This window comes from Propithecus coquereli, unplaced genomic scaffold (genome assembly GCF_000956105.1).
Source record: "Propithecus coquereli isolate 6110/MARCELLA unplaced genomic scaffold, Pcoq_1.0 Scaffold503, whole genome shotgun sequence".
Lineage (NCBI taxonomy): Eukaryota > Metazoa > Chordata > Mammalia > Primates > Indriidae > Propithecus > Propithecus coquereli.
The window spans coordinates 1463596-1485013 of record NW_012150875.1 but is presented as its reverse complement, the minus strand read 5'-3'; the positions used below and the strand labels follow the sequence as shown (position 1 = coordinate 1485013).

The 21418-nt window shown below is 47.6% G+C and overlaps 1 protein-coding gene across 1 annotated transcript in view; it reads right to left on the bottom strand.

Moving 5' to 3' along the window:
- ZNF831 (zinc finger protein 831) overlaps positions 1 to 21418 on the bottom strand; it is a 59016-nt gene that overhangs the window by 25827 nt on the left and 11771 nt on the right. The window contains exon 3 of the mRNA XM_012656492.1: positions 15766 to 15893. Within this exon, the coding sequence (XP_012511946.1) occupies positions 15766 to 15893 (128 nt within the window). The remainder of the gene's footprint in view (positions 1 to 15765; positions 15894 to 21418) is intronic.

Here is a 21418-nt window from a genome sequence, read left to right as displayed (position 1 = left end):
AAATTTATTGAGTGGCAAAACCGGAAGCAGAAAGGAAAAATGCCCTGTGTCCTCATATGCATTGGAAGACTCCAGCCGCTGGGCCCAAGCAAGTCTTGCTAAACCGGCTGTGGAAAATCCAAGGAGATACTGAGACAGGGTCAACACAACACCAAACAAAGTAAAAAGGAACCTCTTCCTCTTCAAGGAAACTTTCCAGAGCAAACCAGGTTAAATGAATTTTCTTAGCTTTAATGCAGACTTACTTAAACTTGACGAAAAATGTTGCCCATTTCTTAATCTTAAAAAACCGATATTTAAGTATTGAGTCTATAATGGAATATTACTTAAGTGAATCAAAATTAATTGAAATTAAACACAACAGATAGAGACAAATAAGTGAAATAAAGAGCTTCTCCCCCTCCACTTAGCAGTGCTCAGTATTCTCCCCTACAGAGTGAAAAAGGAAACAAAACAACAAAATACATAAAAATAAAAAGCCCTGTAAATCCAGTAAGAAATTTTAAAAGAAAACAATTGCTTTCATATTAAAACATACAAAACCAATTTCTTTTGAACCATTAATGTGTGGATTCAAAAAAAATCAATAACATTATATTTAATCCATTTAAACAAGGATAAATAGGACTACATATCTTGGTTCTCAGTAGTCTTCACTGTAATGGTTTTGGATTCATTGTAGTAAGTAATTTCTGTTGTTTTCTCTATTAAACTTGGAGACAATGGGAATTCAGAGAAATGTCCTTGATTTGCCCTTCAAGAAACAATATCCAATGCCCAGTAGATGCCCAGCAAACAGCCACCGAATGCATGGATGCCTGAATGAGGGAAGCCATCTTGCCAGGCTGGGCTATGTGCAAAGAGCAGTCAGGTTTGACAAAGCAATGGGGAAACAAGAGTAGACAAGAAGTCACATTATCACAGCATCAGAGCAAGCCACCAGGAGAGGTCAAAGGAAGCCCAGGATGGGAGTAGGCATGAGAGGCAGCCCTCCAGTGGTCCCCTGCTTCTGGGTGCAGTAGGGTATTGGCCTCTAGGAAGAGGATGCTACCAAACCACAGATGAGAAGCCCTTGGGCACCTGGAGACACAGAGCTGGCAAGGTACCTGGGCTGGTAAGCTGAGCAGTCAGAGCACACACACACATGGGCCATCACATTTCCAGTGTGATTTCTGAAGACCTCCTGGTTGAGAGGACTAAAGTGAGTACCCTCCTATATTCTCCCAGGAGGAGAGGAAAATAAGGACTTGTTTTCCCAAAATCCATCCACCCCCCAAAATGCTATGGCCAAACTGGTTTCAGCATTTGGTTCAAGTGGCCTGGATGTGGAGGTGGCAGATGATGGGAGAGATGGTGGTCACGCCCTCTTTCGTTCTCCCTCCTTCCCTATGGCCTCCCGGCAGCGTACTAAGTAAATGTCTCCAACTAGCTGACTGTGTTTGGGATCCGATGGGGGGGTGGGGGAGGGGGCCTGGGTGTGTGTGTGTGTGTGTGTGTGTGTGTGTGTGTGTGTGTGTGTGTGTTTGAATTACCATCACGTAAAAATTGAGAGATTTTGCTTAATGTAAAATCCTGGGTTTCTGGCTTCCTTACAGAGGTAGATTAATAACAATGAGTTGGCATTTTCACCATACAAAAGCTAAGACTTATGGGATGCTAAGCATTGTTTCAAATTATGTATTTTGGGGGTACTGTTGTTTTCACCCCCGTTTTAGAGATGGGGAAACTGAGGCACAGGAGAGCTGAGACCCTTCCCTGAGGCAACATGACTGCAGGTGCTAGATGCTCAGACTTGAACCTGAGCATCTTGAGACCCGACCACGGCTGCCTCTGCCGGGCAGGCTGCCTCCTCTCCGGCAGCCTCTGTTCTAGAACATTTGCTTGTTAATATTTCCCCTTGTACTTTTTAAAAACATGGCTAGTTCTGAAAGAGAATCAGTCCGTTTCCCAGTTGGGGAGGATGGAAGCATCTCACATACTGGGCAACAGAAAGGCTCCGAAGTCCTGTTCCTCGTGCTGGGGCTGGGAGCCCCTGCTTGGGAACAAAATCCCGGTTCGGCCGCACATCTCTCTGTCGGGGGCCCCCCCAGAGGTCCCTCAGCGCCCCGTTCTGTCCTTTCCTTTCCCCGCACCTCTCACCCCAGTGCTCAGAAAGCCAAACAGTCCCCCCACCCGCGACCCCTCAGCAGCCCCCTTCCTGCCCGCCTGTCCTCGGCGAGGGCTCCTGCCTCCCCTCTGCCGGGAGTCGCTCGCACTCTCGCCTATGCGGGTGGCGTTTATGCGACAGCAACGAAATGTTACAGACGGGCCCGGGGGCGTTGGGGCGGGGGCCGTGACAAGAGCGGACTGCTGGGCAGGGGTCCGAGACTTGGCTGGAGAGTGCCAGGGCTCTCGGACCCGAAGCCACTGTCCCCTTCCCCAGCCGCAGCCCGAGCTGGAGCGCGGCCACCTGGGCCCCAGAACACGAACCACCCGCGCCAGGGTCCCCGAATGCACGGTGTCGGGGGGCCAGCGGACCCCCGGGCAGGACCCCGCAGCCGGACAGGACCCCAGTGCAGACTCCCGGGCAGGACCCCGCAGCCGGGCAGGACCCCCAGGCAGAAACTCTAGGCAGGAACCCGGGGAAGACCCCCGGGAAGACCCCCGGGCAGGACCCCGCAGCCGGGCAGGACCCCGCAGCCGCACAGGACTCCCAGGCAGGACCCCCGGGAAGACCCCCAGGCAAGACTGCGCAACTGGGCAGGCAGCCGGGAAGGACCTCGCAGCCGGGCAGGACCCCCAGGCAGGACCCCCGGGCAGACCCCCGGGGCAGGACCCCGGTCAGGACCACCGGGAGGACCCCCAGGCAAGACCCCGCAGCCGGGTAGGACCTCTGGGCAGGCCCCCGGGCAGGACCCCCGGGCAGGACCCCCGGGCAGACCCCCGAGCAGACCCCCAGGCAGGACTGCGCAACCGGGCAGGCAGCCGGGCGGGCGGCGGCGCCTCTCCGCGCGCGGCGCTAGGGGGAGCTCTTGACGTTCGGAAGAGCATTTCGCATCAATTCAGAGTCGTGCTTCGCTTTTTTCCGGATAATAAATTCACAGGACTTGTTTTTTAACCCCCACCAGAGGTTAAAATAGTTTCATAAAAAGTTTTGGTAAATTCATGGGCAACTTTTGAGGTTATGTGAGGCTGTTTTCAAAAAAATAAAAAGGAAAGAAGAAGGAAAAAAACAAGCCTTTTTCTCCGCTCATGCAAGACCAGGAGCCCGCGAGGGCGGGGGTGGGGGGGGCGCTTCCAGAACAGTCCGCGGGGAAGCGGAAGCTCGTGTTTGAACCCCAGGCCCGCGGCTGCTGAGCCGGGGGCAGGGGGCGTCCAAGGACCCCCGGCTAGGGGTCTGCGCCCCGGCTCCCTCTCCGCCTGCGTAGACGCCGCGGGTGCAGGCTGCCCGTTGCCTTCCCGAATGTTCCATGCCCGCAGCCCGCAGCCGGGGGGCGAGTGCGGGCCGGGGGGCTTCTGCACTCATCTCCCCCGAGCACGTATGCGGAATAAAGCAAAAGTTTTTCGCTTCCAGGCAGGGGTTGAACAGAACGAGAACTTTATCGGGTTGATAAGAACACGGAGGGGGCGAGTGCTGGCCGGGGGGCTTCTGCACTCATCTCCCCCGGGCACGTAGGCGGGAATGAAGCAAAAGTTTTGAGTTTCCAGGCAGGGGTTAAACAAAATGAGAACTTTATCGGGTTGATAAGACACGGAGGAGGCAGAAAGAAAACAGCGCAGTTAAGGGAGGGGGCGTCGCGCATTAACTATGATTCAGACTCAAATGTACCGAGTTCATTTTTCAATCTGCCTTTAGCTAGGGGAAAAAAACAAGGAAATTATGGAAAATTGGGAAACAAACATCTCTGAGAGTGCTTTGCACCCGGGGGTGCTTAATGAACACTTAATAATTTCGAACGCTGGTATTTAGAAAAATGGCTTTTGTCCATTCCCGGCACACCAGGTGCCTCGTGGCAAAACCGGAAAGCTGAAAATGACTGAAAATGATCACTAATGTCTGTGCGGAGGGTGGAACAAAAAGAAAAAAAAATCACTTTTTCTTGTTTCTGAAAGTTTAACAGAAATAATCAAGCCAAATTTTTAAAAAGTTCTAGCAAAGAAAAAAACCTTGCAACTGAGGTTTTTCTTTTCTTTTCTTCGGCGCAAAACTTTGGGCACGACTCCTAATGAGAGTGGGGAACGGTCACGACGCCCACTCCCTGACCCCGCGGGCCGGGCTGAAAATTAGATGAGGAAACGGCTCGAAATGCTCGGGCAGGAAGCAGCGCTTGTTTTTGAGCAGATCCTCCAGGCTCCCGCCGGCATCCGACGTCGGGGTGCGGGCTGGGGCCGCATTTCCTGAAGGAGGGTGGGGTCCCCGGGCGGAGCACGGCGTTGCCGGGGGCGGGGGTCGGCGGCGCCGGGTCCGGGGTCTGAGTCGGGCTGGAACACGGGGGTCGGGGGGATCACTCGGGTTCCACCGACTTCTCTGCCTTTGGGGCCAGTCTCACCTCCACGGGGACTGCTGCATTCGTACCCGTGGGGCCCAAACTCAAGGGCCCCGATTAGCCTCCCAAATACCAACCAGCTGCCCCTCTGAGCAGTACGAAACTACCTCCTTGCTCTGCTTTGAGGATGTCTCCTCCAGACCTGGGGTGAAATTTAGCGCGCCCTGCTCTCCCCCCTCGTGCTCCCCCACTGTCAGCCCTGATGACCACCCACTGCAAAGTCCTTTATGGTTCCCCGGGGCACTTTCACTTTCTCTGTCTCATGTAACTTGAGCCCCTCAGCAATCCCAGGGGATGGACGAGTGAGGCAGGTATTGCTAGGCAGGCTTCCTGGGGTTTTCAGGGTCCAGATTAAATGAACTATGGACTCAGAAACCTCAGCCCCATTTTACAGATGAGGACCTGAGTCAAAGAGAAGGAACGTCCCTTGCCCAAGAAGTCAGGACTCAAACGAATTCTTCTCAATCGAAAAAGCAAACGAATTCTGCTGAATCCAGAAAGCAAAGTTCCTTGGTCTCTACCACTCTTGGCCTCCAAGGAGGCTGAGAGAGAAAGGGAATATTTGGCTTTCCTAGCTCAGCTGGGTAGATAGATGGTTGAGAAGGCTTTGAGATGTCTGGCATCAGAAAGAGCAGATTCTTCTGCAGAAATAACTACATTAAAAGCAGAATTATGTCCTCAAATTCTAGCTAGATGTTGAGACCTATCCTCTCTCTATTTAAAAGGGAGATTAGTAGGAAAGGGTTAGGCAGGTGATAATGACATGGCATGGAAACAAGACTTTCTCCATGACGTAATCAAGAGGGTTAAAAGGGAATTGAGAAGAGAATTACTTTCTCATCATGAGTCAATGTCACTCAAGGTTGGTCTCTGTATCACCTGAAGTTACTTCTCCTCTAGGCTAACCATTGGTGAGACCATTCTGCCTCACCTCGCCACTAACGCCTCAGTTAGAATTAACCCTAAAGGCTCCGCTGCCTCCAAAACCAAAAGGGCCTTGAAAACCAGGGACCAGGCCAGAGGTGGGGTGGGGAGAGACCCAACAGGGGGAGCCCTGCACCCCATCTGTAGACTTGTTGGACTCCATACCTGAGATCCTCATGTTTCGTCCTGCCTCAACCTCTGATTCCATTTGGCTACTGGTTTCAGCACTTCAAATAGGAAAATTCTAGAACAAAACTCAGGCTTCATTTGTGGGGCTCTGCTGAGAAGGGGCTCTCCCAACTCAAAGTTGAGAACAGTTTTCAGAAAGTCTTTCAAAAGTAGAACTGTCCCCTTTTCAGGTTTGGGATTGAAGGTATGGGGGGGGGTCTCTCTCTCTCTCTCTCTCTCAACATAAACACACATTTACCTTTAAAATAGCCTATTTCAACCTTCCTTTTAATGACTGTAAGGTCCTGCCCTCCCACCTCCCCAGCTGAAAAACTCATTAGCGCACTACCCATTTTCGCCTTCCCACCTCTGTGGCGCAGAAATCAGAATTCTGAACGTGTTGCTCCGTTCTACAGGAATCTATTAGCGATTGCCAAGGGGAACACTTAGCATTTTAGATAAATAAGTAAATAGTAGTTAAGTGCTGTGCGCCTCCGTTTCCAGCAGTTTAGTGTATATAACAAAAATTCCAAGGAGGGAAGAAGGGATGATAAAGACTGACAGCCTCTGAGTCTCCTGAACGCCCTGAGACACCCCCCTTCTGCAGCGGGGGCCTGGATGGAGGGGCCGGGGGGATGAGCAGCGGAAGTGCGGCAGCCCCCCCCCGGCTGCGTCCCTGTTTATGCTAGCCCACTCTCCCCTCTCCGCTCCAGCCGGCTTGTCAGGAGCCCTCGTTTGGAAGCTTAATCATATCAGCGAGCTTACCGCATTGCATTTGTAATGACTTGTTTACCAGTCTGAGCCGGCTCTCCGTGCCAGACTGGGCTCTCCCTAAGGACAGGGGCCATGTCATGTTCTTATTTGCCTCTCTTCCTGCTCCCACACACTGCCTGGCACAGAGCAGGCCCCAAGTAATTAAGTGCGAACCTCAGGCTGTGTGACTCTAATCTATTTCACAAAGGTGTCTCGGTCCACCAGCCCGTCCCTAAGCTCCTTGAGAATAGGGATCGTGTTATCTTCTCTCTCCTCCCAGGAGGCTTAAGGGGGCTCAACTGCTCATAAAGGCACACCTAATTGCATCAAACCATGAGTAAGAGAGGATGTGTCATGTTTGTATAGAGGATGAGTGGACAGCTGTTATGTCTACCTGCCTGGCCCCCTCTTCTTTTGGGGAAAGCATCTCTCCTTTAACTCTTCATGACTGTAGCCTCAACCCATCCCTCAGTACCCTTAAGGACAGGTGCATGGCCCAGGCCTGGCCACTCAACATCCCCAGTAACTGGTTCAAGCAGAGCCACATTAGCAGACCAGCCGAGTGAAGTTTAGTTTGGGGACTGGGGGTTATGAAAGTGGTCAAGCTGAGATAAACACAGGAAGGCTGGCAGGCCCAGAGTTGCCAAGAGATGGAGAGAAACTGAGTTTCGGTGATCTCCATGGAGTCTCGGCATCCAGCTGAGCTGGAAGCAATTCTCTCTGCCACATAAGATAATGAATTGGGGGGTTTTTTGCTTGTTTGTTTTTTGGTTTGTTTGTTTGTTTTTTGTCTAGGCCAATTTGAGTTGAGTTTCTTTTCCTCAGAAGCCAGAGAATGCTTCCTCATACAGGCAAACAGAGTTTAAATTTCTGCCTCCAGTGGCAACATTTCAAAGTAAGATAACCGGCGTATCTGTTTGGGAATAATAAAAGCTTGAGAACAGAACACTGCTATCGTATTGGCAGTCACCGCATTGTGAGCTGTCTCATTTCATCCTGGGAGTCTGGACTGTGGCCCCAAATCCCACCCTAAACCAGAGAAGGCTGAGAAACTCATCTCCCTGGCTCCTGTCTGTAATGAGGAATGAGGGCTCTGCTCAGCCTCTGACTAAAGCTTCGCATATTACTGTTTGCTCTCTCCAGTTCCCGGGAGGCCTGAGCTTCTCTGAGCTTTCTGGGAGGTGGCTGAGTAACACTGAGGGCCCAGCAGCCTGAAAATCAATTAATCTCTTTTTGTAAATTGCTAACCGGGTCTAATGAATTGGCTAGGCACAGAGGAAGTCCTGCGTGGCTTTGTGTCCTTTGCAGTGACAGAACTCTCCCGGAGCAGGCTGAGACATCGTGCCTCTGCTGAGGAACAAATCTATTAATATTTGGTGAGAACATCAAATTGTACCCAGTGGACATAAAGTTTGGTCAAGAGAAACTCACTTCTCTGTAATTTAAAAAAAAAAGTCTTATCATTGCTTCATGTTCTTTTCTCTACTGGCTGGTGCCAGCCTTCCACAGACAGAATGGATTACAGACCCCGGAGGAGCAAGTTGGGCTGGAAAGGCCCTCCCATTGTTGGGCATTAAAGGTAACATTGTTTACCCATCTAAGGGGTAAAAAAAAAAAGTTTGATAAGATCAAGGAAAGGGAAAGATGTTCCAATATGCTACTGGTGGGAGTATAAATTAGGAAGCAATTTGGAAATATCTATTTTAAATGTGCAACACAATGCTCAAAGACCCAGCAATTCCTCCTTTGGGGCCCTCCCTAGAGAAACCCTCTGCTTGGGCCAAGGAGATATGAACAATGTTTCCAAGGAGCATCATGCAATAGTGAAATACTGGAGATGACCACACTCTCCACTCCCTGAAGAGCATTCCCACCAAGAGGGGCTCTGTCCACGCTCAGAATGCTGAGAGAGATCTCTATGCATTAACGACGTGAAAGGACAAAATATGGTTGAGTAGAAAGATCAAGTTGCACAACGAGAAGTACAGTGTGATACCACAGGTGTTGCACGGGCACACGCCCACGCACGTGCACGCATGCCCAGAGATAAAGATCTGTCAGATCCCCTCCAGATTGTAGTTTTATCTGAGGATGATACCAGAACGGGAGTAGTGGTCACACTGAACATTAGCCTTAGCTGCTGTATTTTAATGTTAAAAGAAGTATTATGCATGATTACACATGTAATTAAAAACTAATAATTAACTTTTTTGTTCCTCTAGGTGGAACATCACTTTTTCTAAGTTTTCTTTAAGTGCACATGTGCCTGGCCTGTGTCAATGGTCTTTGCTCGGTCCCTTCATACTTACTCTGTCCACCCACATCCTTGCTTCACCATGTGTCTGGAAGGATCTCTTTAAAACCTAAATGGGATGTTCTGCACCCTGCCCTCCTCCCCTGCTCTAAATCCTTCAATGGCTCCCTATTGTTCTCAGGAGAAAGATCAACTCCCTCCCACCAATACCACCAAGGGCTGCAAAGCCCTGCAGGAGTGCCTGGTCCCTCGAGGCCCCACAGAGCCTGTGCCCTTCCCTCCACACACCCTGGGGACACTGGTTATCCCACTGTCAGGTATGGCCCACCTCCTACCCCAGACGCCATGCCTACAGTAGACTCCCTGTCAATGTCTCAGAATCTTAGAAATGCAGTTTGAAGCTGCCTGGAACCAATCCCTCCCCTCTCCCCGCTCCCTCGACAATGAGGCAGAGAAAGTAGGGCTATTCAAGAAGGGTCTGTGCGGGATGTCGCCCGTGGCCTCTGCAGCCAATTCTGTTGAACACAGAGTTTAAATCTGTTCAGCTCAAGGCCTTACAACAGTTGCGGCAATACTAGATTAGAGGATACAAGCCAACGAGCCTCCTACTGGCAGAGGGAAAGGTACGCCCGCTCAACGCACAACTGGCATCTGAGGGGAGGGTCTGCGCTACAGGGGAGGGGCATGATTTTAGATGATTCACAAGCATAGTGTTAAATAAAACTGAATTACACAGTGAGAAAGCTATTCTCTCTTCTAGTCCCCTTTAATCCTCTGATTAAAGAATAAAGACAGTCCCGGTTAGGTGCTAATGTATCTTGAACACCTCCCTAACACTTCCAGGTCTCTTTTAGCAGAGGGAGTACTCCTAGAGCTTCATGGACTTCAGCTCACAACAGGTTCTGGCTAGAATTTGTTTACCAAAAAAAAATTGTAATGTCCCCGTAATGGCACATGATATTGGCTCTTTATTTTCAGTAACAATAAAGAATTTCTCTTTAAAATAAATGTATTTAAGGTTTTTGTAGGTGAGCCTAAAGGAAAACGTAAGTAAAGAATCCCACAGGTGACACGCAGATACAGGATTTCGGAAAGTGGTTCATGACTCGAATTTAGGAACCACTGTTGACCACCAGATTAATCATCTGGGTGGCTCTGGCAAGTGACTGGACCCCTCTCTAAGCCTCAGTTTCTCCATCTGCAAAAGGAGGATAAGAGCCACTCATCACAAGTTTGTTCAGGGAATTAAATGTGGATGAGCTTCCTAAACTGAAAGTGCCTCCTGAGTTTAGTTATTGAGAGAGTTTTCTAAAATCTCCCTTGGAAATGCAGCTCCGAACCTCTCCGTGTTTACTGTTATAAGCTGTGCCAGCCGCAGGAAATTGCAAAACCATAAACTCAATGTAGTTCTTATCGTTCAATAAAACATCTCCCTCAATCAATATGACTTCAGATGTGTCATCCGGGCACAGGGCCACGCTCCGTTCCTATTCAGTGTTCCAATTTTAGTCTGTGTACCAGGAGAAGCGGCATAACTTCCAATGTACCAAGCAAAAGCCCGAATAATTAACCTCAACCACATCAATGTTCTCTATTCAGTTCCAAAAAATGCGTTTCTAAGGAAATATATAAGAGCACTCTTTCTACCACAGAATGTTTTAATGTATCCCAGCATTGGAGTAAATAGAACAGGTCTCTGCTAATGGATCAGGTCCTTTTAGCACAAGGGATTTCAATAATAATAATACTAATAAAAAGCGGATATGTCGTCAGCTGGAAAGAGATGTGCATATAAACACAAAAACAGGGCAAACCTAATTATGAGATTCTTTTTGCAGCCCAGGGTCAATCACTGTGGTATTAGTAGAATGATAATAAGGCTGTACGTTGATGGGTTTTAAGCTCACGGAGAATAGAATGTCCCACTTGAAATACAAACAACATTCTATGATGTTGCGTTCAACCCCTCAGCTCCCCAAGTTCTGAAAAGAAAAGTATTCATTTCGGAGCAGTGACCTCATCAGGAAAAATGCATCGGAAACTGTGTAACCAGAACAAAAGGGAATCTTTAGCAGCTTTTGCTCAGGTGGTGGCACCCCTTTGCATGGACGTGTGGGTTCTTCAATTGCTTTTTCTAATGGAAAAACAACACAAGAGTGTTAGAGTGCACACGCTCGTCAGTCTACGCACGCACACATACATGCAAAGCTTCTCGTCTTAAGTGAGACCCTAACTTGACAACAAACAGTAGAAAGAGCATCTTCGTGACAAAATTTGCTGGCGAACTTCCCCTCGAGCTGGAAGTGATCATCTTTGGCTGACTGGCACCAGCTGGCTCAAGCTGGCATGGAGTAACTGTCCAGCATAAAATGTCCCCATTCCTGAGCTGGTATGAGAAAGACTTAGGTGGTTCCAGGTGAGATGAGAACTCAACGGAGTCCCATCACATGGGTATCTAACCTGCACCCTGATGCTTGAAGCTCACCCTCCCCTGACCTAGGAAGACACAGCTCCATGATCTCGTTTAATCCCCACCTCAACAAACAGATCCATTAAGATGTCATAGCAGTTCTAAAGGCTTAATGCTAAACAGCACGGCACACTCCACACTGCGAAGTGGGGACACTTGAGGATCCTCACACCCCTCTTCAGTGGGAGGATTTGCTGTTTATCTGCAAAGCAGCCTGCATGGATGGATGGTCTTTTTTCTTTCCTTCTTTCATCTCAGCAGTCTTCAAACATATTGTGCGTGAGAATTTCTGTTCGGAGTTGTATACACAAATCGTACCCTTATGATGGATTTGCAGAATTTTCAAAGATAATTTTGACTACGGGCAATTCTGCCTTAGGTGCTGGCTTTGGTAATGAGCCTCACCTTTAACACACTGTCTGATTGTAGTGTGGGAGCGGACTTCAGGTTAAAAGACACTGAAGTGGCATCCTCAGGTTCACAGTTACGACCTTTCTCTCCCCAGGGCTTTCATCTGTACTGAGGTGACATTGGATGATCCTTAAGCATTGAAGATGGCAATTCCATAAAACTGAATTGTGCTGGTTACAGTCCACTGCCATCCAAACTGGACACCCACTGGAGTCTCCCGCTATTGACACAACTTGAAAGTACAATCAGAAACCAAACCTCCAGGTTGCACACTCTTCCTTGTTCATTGTCAAAGAGGATCTGGAAGCTGGCTTTTGACTGCCCTTTTGGCTGAGACTGAGCTTCAAGAAAGCTCAAGGTGAAGAAATGTATGCTAGGCACCTGGATGCAAAGATAGAGGAAGACCTGTCAGCTTGGTAAACAGGGTCTTAATTAACTGAGACCATTGCTGCTGAGGAAAGCCCACCTAAGATGAATTCATTCACAATGGGGACCAAAATTTCACAGTAAATAGTAGAGAATTAAGGACTTTGAGAATGTATCTTGAAAAATGATGAAAAAAAAAAGTTGTGAAAATAAGCTGATAAGCCTATAGAGATAAAGATGAATCTTCAGTTTGGAGGTTAGAGTGGCAAACCATGAGCTAACTGTTAAAATCAATAGAAGTTAATCAAGTATTGATGAAGACAAAACATTTTTACCCAAAATTGAAGAGCAGATCAGCAGGCATTCTTCATTTTGCATTTACTTTCATAGCAAGATCACCAAGGGGCATTTTCCCCCTAAGAAAGATTATAGCGATTTATCCATGTTTCCAAAGGTTTCTCTTAAGCCTTTGATACTCAAGTCACTCAGTTATCATCCTTGTCAGTTTCTCTTGTTCATCCATCACCTCGTCTGACTCTGCCCATGGAAGTGAACAAAGCAGGTCTCCAATGGTCATTTTCATCAACTTCAGGAAATGCAACATCTTGAGCATGATTTCACCTGGCAATCAATTTACATTGTGTTGTGAAAATTAACCTGAATGGCATGGGTGAATGCTACGGTAAGCTGAGAGACAGAGAGAGTTGCAGGGTCTAAATTCATCGGCAGTCAGTTTTTTAGGGAAGGTTCTCATGCTTCCACCAACAAGCCAACGTTAGGACTAGACTGTCCCAGAAAGAACATTTGGATTATAAGTAGATGCTTGCTTTCTGTGGGATAGTCCATGACTTGGTATCTAAAAACTCTCTTTTTACCAATCCCTTTGATGAGGCAGCTCGAGTCTAGGAAGCTCAATTCACGTAACCACCCTTCAGCCCTGACCCTAAAGTGAGTGTGGATGAAGGAGGATGTTCTTGGAAAGAGCGACACTAGCCTAGTCATGTCTAGCCTAGGGTGCCTGGTACATCGGCCCCATTTAGCATCTAAATAGAAACTTATAGTTTCCCCCTTGCCCTAGCCAGAAACTTCAGTGGGAGGGACTACTGGATTTAGGTTTCAGAAAAAAAGACTCAGTTGTCAGGAGAGTCTCACAGATTCCAATCAATGTAAAATCTTATAAATTAGGTCTTTATCCTTCATAACTCCTCTGGCCTTCTGTTTGCAGATGACTTCACTGCTAAGCCATCTGTTAATTCGAATGATTAGTACCGAGCTATTGGAATAGTTTACAAGAGAGGGAAATTAAACATTTTTTTAAAAAATTGTTTTTAAAAAACATCCTTTCTCTCTCATCCCCCTATGTAATTGACAGGAAATATCTCTAAAAAATAAAGACAAAAAATCAATTATAACATCTTATTTCAGCTCCTGGACAAATAAGTACTCTCAACTACTTATGTTTAAATGTTTTACTAATTCTAGTTGGCTGACAAGGATTAGGACCTAAGGTTTTCCCTACCTTTACATTGAGAAATCCCCCTCACCACACACACACAAAGGTCATTCTCAATTTCCTTGTTGGATTCCAGCAAGTTCCCTCAAAGTACAGCCCCTCAGGTGACTCAAAACAGCAGGTCACCTCCTCGTTGTCTTGCCAGGAAAACAGCCCTCCCCCAAAATATAAATACGCAGGCACACTCATACTCATGCCCACACACACAGGCACACTCATACTCGTGCACACACACACAGACACACTGATACTCGTGCACACACACACAGGCACACTCATACTCATGTGCACACACACAGGCACACTCATACTCAGGTATATACATACAGGCACACTCATATTCATGTGCACACACACAGGCACACTCATACTCATGTGAACACACACAGGCACACTTACTCATGTGCACACACACAGGCACACTCATGTGCATGCACACACATAGGCACACTCATGTGTACACACACACAGGCACACTCATGTGCATGCACACACATAGGCACACTCATGTGTACACACACACAGGCACACTCATACTCATGTGCACACACAGAGACAAGGGCAGCTCTCTGAGGACCCAGCTCTGATCTCTCTGCCCAGGACCTTCCAGGTCAAAGGAGACTCAAAAAAGTAGTTTGTAAATGGTGGATGGCCAAGCTCTGCTGTAGGTTCCTTTGAAGTCACAGCACTTTGTCTTCAAACACCCAATGCCCTCAGAGTGTTGTCACTGCACGGTGAAATATTGATATTGGCCAGTGTGGTGATAAAATCCCATACCCCTTTGATTTCCAGGTGGTATTTATTTCAATGCGCTCTCCCACCCTCCGCCTGGATGGTGTCCATCATGACCTGTCAAGCCCAGCTTGGTCGTCTGCCCCACCACCCTTCCCTGTTCCCTCTCTGACACTTCAATAAGCAACAGGCAGTGATTGATATTCCCTGGGCCAGTGCCTCTCCCGCATCCTGCAGACTCACACCTGCCCTGCGGTGGACACCCTCCATGGTCCCCCTAATTGCTGGAGAGGGAGGCCTCTGAAAATGGGCCCCAGGGACCCAGGCCTCTGGCCCAACTTGCTGCTCAAATAATAAACATGAAAGCACAGACATCTGTCACCACTGCAGGCTCTTGCTGGGCATCATTACCTACGTGGGGGGAGCTATGTTCCCTGCAAGAATTCCAACTATGGATGGCCTCTTGATTCTTAGCTCTATATTCAGGTTTTGTTGCTGTTTTTTTTTCCTTTTGCATCTGGTTTCACCGACCCTCCATTGATGCCCCCAGTTTTGGGATTTGGGTGTGAAAAAAGCTATGAAATGCTGATGTGGAGATAAGACTCCACATCTACGAGTGGGATTTCTCCTACATGGAGGAAGCCTTGGGGTCTCCAGGGCTCCTCCACTAGTCCACAGTGTGGGTGCAGGACCCTCCCCTGAGGCTGAGAGAAGCTTTGAAAGAGAAGAAAGGGTACAAAGAACAATGAGAAGCCACAGGCCTTTCTGCCGCCTAACCTAGAGCGCTCTGGGGGGTGTGGAGGGGGTGAGGGGAGCTGCAGGGGGTACTGCAGCCACACACAGCTGGAGGGGGCAGTGCCCAGCACATGTCCCTGGACCAAAGACCTCAAGCATCAGACAGAGCCCAAGGTCAGCCCTTGAGCCAAACAGCCAACAATCATCCACAAAAGGATGGTAATTCAGTCCCCGCTGGCCAGATGGGGCCCTGCAGCCTCTCACCGAGGGCTCCATTTTCCCCAGCCAACGCTCTGCAAGCAAGGCTAGGGCCGGGGAGGGGGAGAAAGGCAGGGGAAACTGAGGTCCAGAGAAGGTTGGCAATTCACCCTGGTTTCCCAGTGATCGCAGCTTAAAATAGCCATTTTCCCAGGAAGGAGCCCCCATGAGTTCATCCTTTATTTATTTCCGAGCATGGCAAAGAGTACGCCTCTTACTGCTTCCCAGGGAAGCTGTGTCCCCTGCTGCGGCGCATGCCTGCCATGCTTCCATTCCACACTGGCTCTCCGTCCCCTGACCCCTTTTAGCCTCACAATGACCCTGCGAAGGAACCAAGCGAACTTCCTCTTTAGAGACGGGTCAAGGTGGAGGCACCAGGGATTCTTATTCATGTTTTCCCAGGTCCTGGAGGGAATCTGCACCCAGGACAGGGTTGGCACACGTGGCCAGTACACAAGGATGTCTGTTGACTTCTAAAGGTTGAATTCTTGATCTTCTCACCCTATGCCCTCCCCGCTAGTTTAGGGTCACTTTGATTGTATCTCAGATGTCACGTCTTCGTCATTATCCCTCATGCATCTGACCCCTGGTAGACTTTGGGCTGGCGCCTGCTCACCCTACAGCCTGGTGCCTTCACCTCCAAGGAGAGCATTACCTGCCATTGCTGAAGAGGCCTGCCCCTCAAGTGGGGGAGGGGGGCAGCTTCTTCTCGGCACCCACGTTGGCTTGCGTAGTCTGCCGGCTCTCAGCTGAACACGGCTCTGCAAGAAATTCCCTTTGTACCTGTGGGACAGAGAAGCACACATGCAGTAACCACCCTCAAGAGCACATGCCCAGAAAAATCTGAAAAGTCCCTGTGGGGTGCCTGGTAGAACACAGGGCTGGACCTCTAACTAGCTGGTCAGCTCTGAGCAACTCCTGATCCTCCAACCCTCACGCCCCCCACCCCCATGATGTGGCAATAATAATAGCACCTCACTCGGGGGTGGCTGGAGGGACAAAACAAGACCATGCTTATAAATGCTTCTCATGATGTTGAGCACATAGCAGGTGCTTAGTTAGTAAAGGTTCATTGCAATTAAATATTGAATTATATGGTCTTGACTACTTGCTAAACAGATTGTCCAACAGAGCTTTCTGCGATGATGGAAATGTTCTACAATTTGCATTGACCTATACAGTAGCCACTAACCCCATGTGGCTATTGAGCATTTGAAATGCAGCTGGTGTGTTTAGAAACCGAGTTTTAAATTTTATTTCATTTTAATGAATTTAATAGCCACATGGGGCTAGTGATCACCACATTGGACAGTGTTCTTTGCCAGCTTTCCATCCGGAGAAGCCCTACTGGGTCATCTGCTCTCGTTGTTTTCCAACTGAAGTATTCACTTCCTAGAGGGAAGGCATGACAGAGGTAGAAAATAAAAATACTAGAGCTTCTGCTTGTATGTATTTTCATCTAGACTTCCTTATTTCTGTTGTTACACGTCCTTCGCAAAGTGCGCAGTGCATTAGTAGAGTCTAACATGTGCGTAATTGGTAAATGAACAAATATACAGGTGTAAGAGTGCAGGCCCAACATTTTTACTGATAGGAATATGCAACCAAAACCAGACCGTGGATCTAGTCTAGCACCCCCATTATGCAGGGGAAAGAACTGAAATGAAAAGCCCTGCAAAATGCCTTAAGCCCTTTTAAAAGATCTTTGCACTGCTTCTATCTGCCTATTTGAGCCACAGGTAATCCCCTCCCTCTAAGAAGCTCAGTTTACAATAATTCTCCTGCAAGATGCTCCTCAGAACCAGCAAGGGAGGAAGATGAGGCGACCAGCTTGGCCATTTTCCTTTCTCATTTGTCTGAGCTGCCGCCAAGATCCAGCCGCAGTCCCCTAATCACTAGGGCTGCTTGCAGAATTTTAAATAAGATCCGCAGAATGCAGTATCCTCTTGGGCGCTGGTTGTTCCTGACAGCAACAATGAGAAAGTGACTTTTTGTTCATCTTTCCTGGCCTTTGTGTTTGGGAGCAGCTCCCCTCAGCCAGGCACTGTAGCCTCCCATGCCTGAGGCAGGAGCTGTCACTCCCCGGGGGGCCTGGCTGGCTCTTTGAAGCAATCTTCCCTGCTTGTCAAGACCACAGGTTCCTGAAAGAGCTGTCTGAGCCAGGGTGGGGAGCGACAGGCTGCTGTTTCCTAATCACAACCCCCTGAACTAGTCAGGACTCCCGCTGGGCCCGGGTGGAGAGTGGTTTCAAAGTGCAGAGGCAAGAGGAGGAAGGGAGGCGGGGCAGAAAAAGAGAATCATTCTTCTACATGCTGCAGATCACCTTTGCCCCCAAGTCAGTGGGTGACTGCCACACACTTGCAGGTGTTAAGATCGGCACACTGTGAACCGCAGGGAGGCTCCGCTTTTGGAAAACGGAAAAGCAAGGGACTCTGCTCAATCAAATACCTGGGAGACCCCAGCCCCTGAATTCAGAGCCCATTGAAGTGGCATTTGAACACTTTCACCCTTGGGAAGAGCCCAGGTGGACCATGGCAATGTCTGCAAAGCAATACTGTGCTTCGTCATGGGCAGGGTTGTTTCTTTCCCTCCTGGGTCCCTGAGATGTTCTGCATGAAGCCCCCCTAGAGTAGCAGCATCCTGGAAACACAGCAGCTGGGGTAGGCAGACTCTGAAAGCCTGTTCCTGTCACCCGTCACACAGGGCCCCTCGAGGTTGGCAGATACTGTGGGGCCCTGTCCAGAGCCCTTCACCAGCAGCACATCTGTGCACCGGCTGCGAGGGGGACGCACTTATGCCTGCACTGCCCTGTTTTCAGCCAGCATGTGGGAGGGCAGACAGCGCCAAGGAGAGGGCCTTCCAGGTTTGCACAGCCTGCCTCACACACACTCATGCTGGGGAGGGACTACGGGATCCGGCAGACTGCTCCCCTCACTGTCTCTTGACCCCAGAGGAAAGAACAGAGCAAAAAGCTGTGCAGTCAAGCTGCGGGACGCGGAGCCTCCACATCCCTCCAAGCAAGACCTGGGACTGCAGTCCCAGCTCCTGTGCTGGGGCCGACGTGACAAAGGTCTCAGCCATGTGTAGCAGAGGTCACGTGTAGCCAAGGCCACGTGAACTCAGGGCCACGTCTGTAGGTCTGTGTCTCTGCCTCATTCAAAGAGGTGCTCTCACTAACCGAGAGTGCCATCTCATTGAATAAGTAAATTGTGTCGTGACTAAAGTGAGCAGACACACAGCTCGGACAGATAAACATCGGCTCCCGAAGGAAAACAGCTGTCTGCTAATACGACTGCCTTCTCGGGGCCCAGGCCCTTTCTTCTCTGCTCCCCCTTCAATGGCGAATGTATATTTCAGGGTTTACAGAGTGCCCCTCTCCCCGACATCCTCCAATCTCCATCCACTGGGGGCTTCACAATTCATTGTTCCGTTTGTTGGAAGCTTCCTGGAACAAGTTTCTGAGTGTTTCATGCTTCATACGGCTCTGTACACAGTTACAAATTAATCAGTAAAATCCAATTCCATGGTCCAGCGCTTGCTTTGGGCAAGGCAGAGATGTATTTTATCAGCACTCTGAGTCTCTGTGCCTCTAGTTAACGTCAGGGCAATTAGGCTTCTGAGTACAAATTTTCTCTATTTTTCCATTTCCCCTCTGAAAATGGATCCTGCATTTCCTAATCCTTCTCCTTTAATTCGTGTAGTTTTGTTAATGAAAACAGCCATTTTCATTACAGTGTGGTATTTGGAGTTGGCAAAAAAATAAAGAGATGAATGAAACAGAATGAAAGGCCCTGAAATAAACTTCAGGTATAAATGGGAGGCTAAAATATGGCAAATAACTGGGGGAAAGTAGATTAATACAAGGGTCTGTCAGCTTTTTGCATAAAGACCCAGACAACAAAATTTTAGACTTTGCAGGCCACATATAATCTCTGTCACATCTTCTTCTTCTTCTTCTTCCGTTATATATATACACATATAACCTGTTAAAAAATATAAAAACCAAGCCAGCCACGGTGGCACATGCTTGTAGTCCCAGTTGCTTGGGAAGCCAAGGCAGGAGGATCACTTGAGCCCAGGAGTTGGAGGCTGCAGGGCACTATGATCACATCTGTGAATAGCCACTGCACTCCAGCCTGGGCAACATAGCAAGACCCTGTCTCTAAAAAAAAAAAAAAAAGGCAAACACACACACACACACACACACACACACACACACTCCATGCCTAGCTCATGAGGGCATACTAAAACAGGTCAAAATCTGTACATTATCCATGATCCATTGTTGTCTATATAAACAAAAAGTAAAAATGAATCCTTCTATATATATGAATATATACTCATATAAGAAGAAAACATAAGAGAATACATGTGTATATTTATGTCATAGGGAGATTGAGAGTAAGGAAAGATTTCTCAGAAAAGGCCGAAAAGCACTAATTATAAAGGAAAACAGCTCCATTGGACTACACCAAAATATACAGATATATAATATGTCTTCTTAATAACAAAAGAATCATACACAGGTTGAAAAACAAGAATTCCATTTCCAACGGTACATTGAACTAAATTCTCTGATTACCTCCATACTCACACTGAAAACAATTACAGATGCAGATTAAAATATAAACATTTTTAAAACTTACATGTGAATGCATGGATGGTCTAATTAAACGGTAAGAAACAATTAAAAGTCAAGAACCAAGTGAAAACTGAAACCTGGCAAGGTAAGAATGCTTTCACTTTGAAGGCCTTTGCTAAACCAGAGGATCTCGACCTTCCATGTTCATGCTCCGGTGGGCTGCAGGGTGCAGGACTCAAAGTCCAGAATGTATCTCGTTGAGAGTCAAATGGAAGATGCGACCTCCATATCTGCGTAAAACTCAGACCTCAGAAGGTCCTACCTCAGGATATGGGAAAATCAGAAATAAATACACCCCACCCCCACCACCTGCCCAGGGGACATTAAAAAAAAAAAAAAAACAATTAACTCCCAACTCAAATTTTATCACTGAGTGAGGAAGAAAATGTCTCTCCTGTTAATGTCATAACACTAAGACAGCCTTCTCATGGGTTTGCAACCTGAATTCACACTACACGGGTACCCAGAAAAAACCCAAAAGCCAAGAATTTCATTTAATGTGGTGTCCAGCGGGCGCCCCCAGGCACCTAGCAGAAGCAAAACAAATATTTACTGAAGAAATCCACCGTCAAGCCAAGTCTCAAAGTTCCAAAAATATCAACTCACAGTCAAAAATTTCAGCACAAACAAGGAAACGAGTTACCGTAAGAGCTAATACATAAAACGGAGTCGAATGTGCCAAAACTTCATGTGTTGGCGTTATCAGATGCAAAATATTAAGTGTGTTTTGTAAAAAAAGAGATTGAAAGTAAGAGTAAAGTGGCAAGAGACTATAAACGTTATCAAGCAGATTTGAAAAATAATTCAATGGAGCTTTTTAGAAATAAAACATGATTCACATTTCCAATTAAATCTAAAACTTATTAGACCAATGAAAGTGGGGGTGGGGGTCAACTGAGAAGCCATTGCAATAGGGCAGGGACTTCTTCTGGACAAGATGGCATAATAGTAACCAGATTTACCATCCCAAATCGAACACTGGACAGATGTAGGAAACAACGGTATTCGGGACATTGGACATCAAGCAATGACGGCAGTGATAGCTAAGAGAAGAGGCGCAGATGAGGTGAGTCTGATGATGCCTCAGCTTGTCGATGGAGAAGTTTTCTACCTCCGGCACCTTTTGTTGAAAAGACTATACTTCTTCTGATGGATTTCCTTTGAACCTTCAACAAAAGTCAATTGACTACATATGTGTGGTCATTTCTGTACCCTCTATTCCATTCCATGGACCTATTTGTCGATTTCAGTGCAAATACCACACTGTCTGGAATACTGTAGCTTTATAGTAAGTCTTAAAGTCAGGTGGTGTCATCAAGTTAGTGTGGTATTTGCACTGAAATCGACAAATAGATCAACAAACGGTGCTGGAACAACCAGATACCCACATGCATGCATTTGGATATTTATAGTCATTTATCCATACATCATGCCATACATAAAAATTAAGTGAAAATAGATTATGGATCTAAATATAAAACCTAAAAGTAGAAAATTTTAGAGAAAAACTTAGGAGAAAATCTTTGCAGCTGTGGTGAGGCACAGATTTTTTTAGTTATGACACTAAAAACATAATCAACAAAAGAAAAAAATGATAAATTGAATTTCATCAAAATTAAAGACATCTGCTCTTTAAAAGATGCTGCTACGAGAATAAAAAGACAAG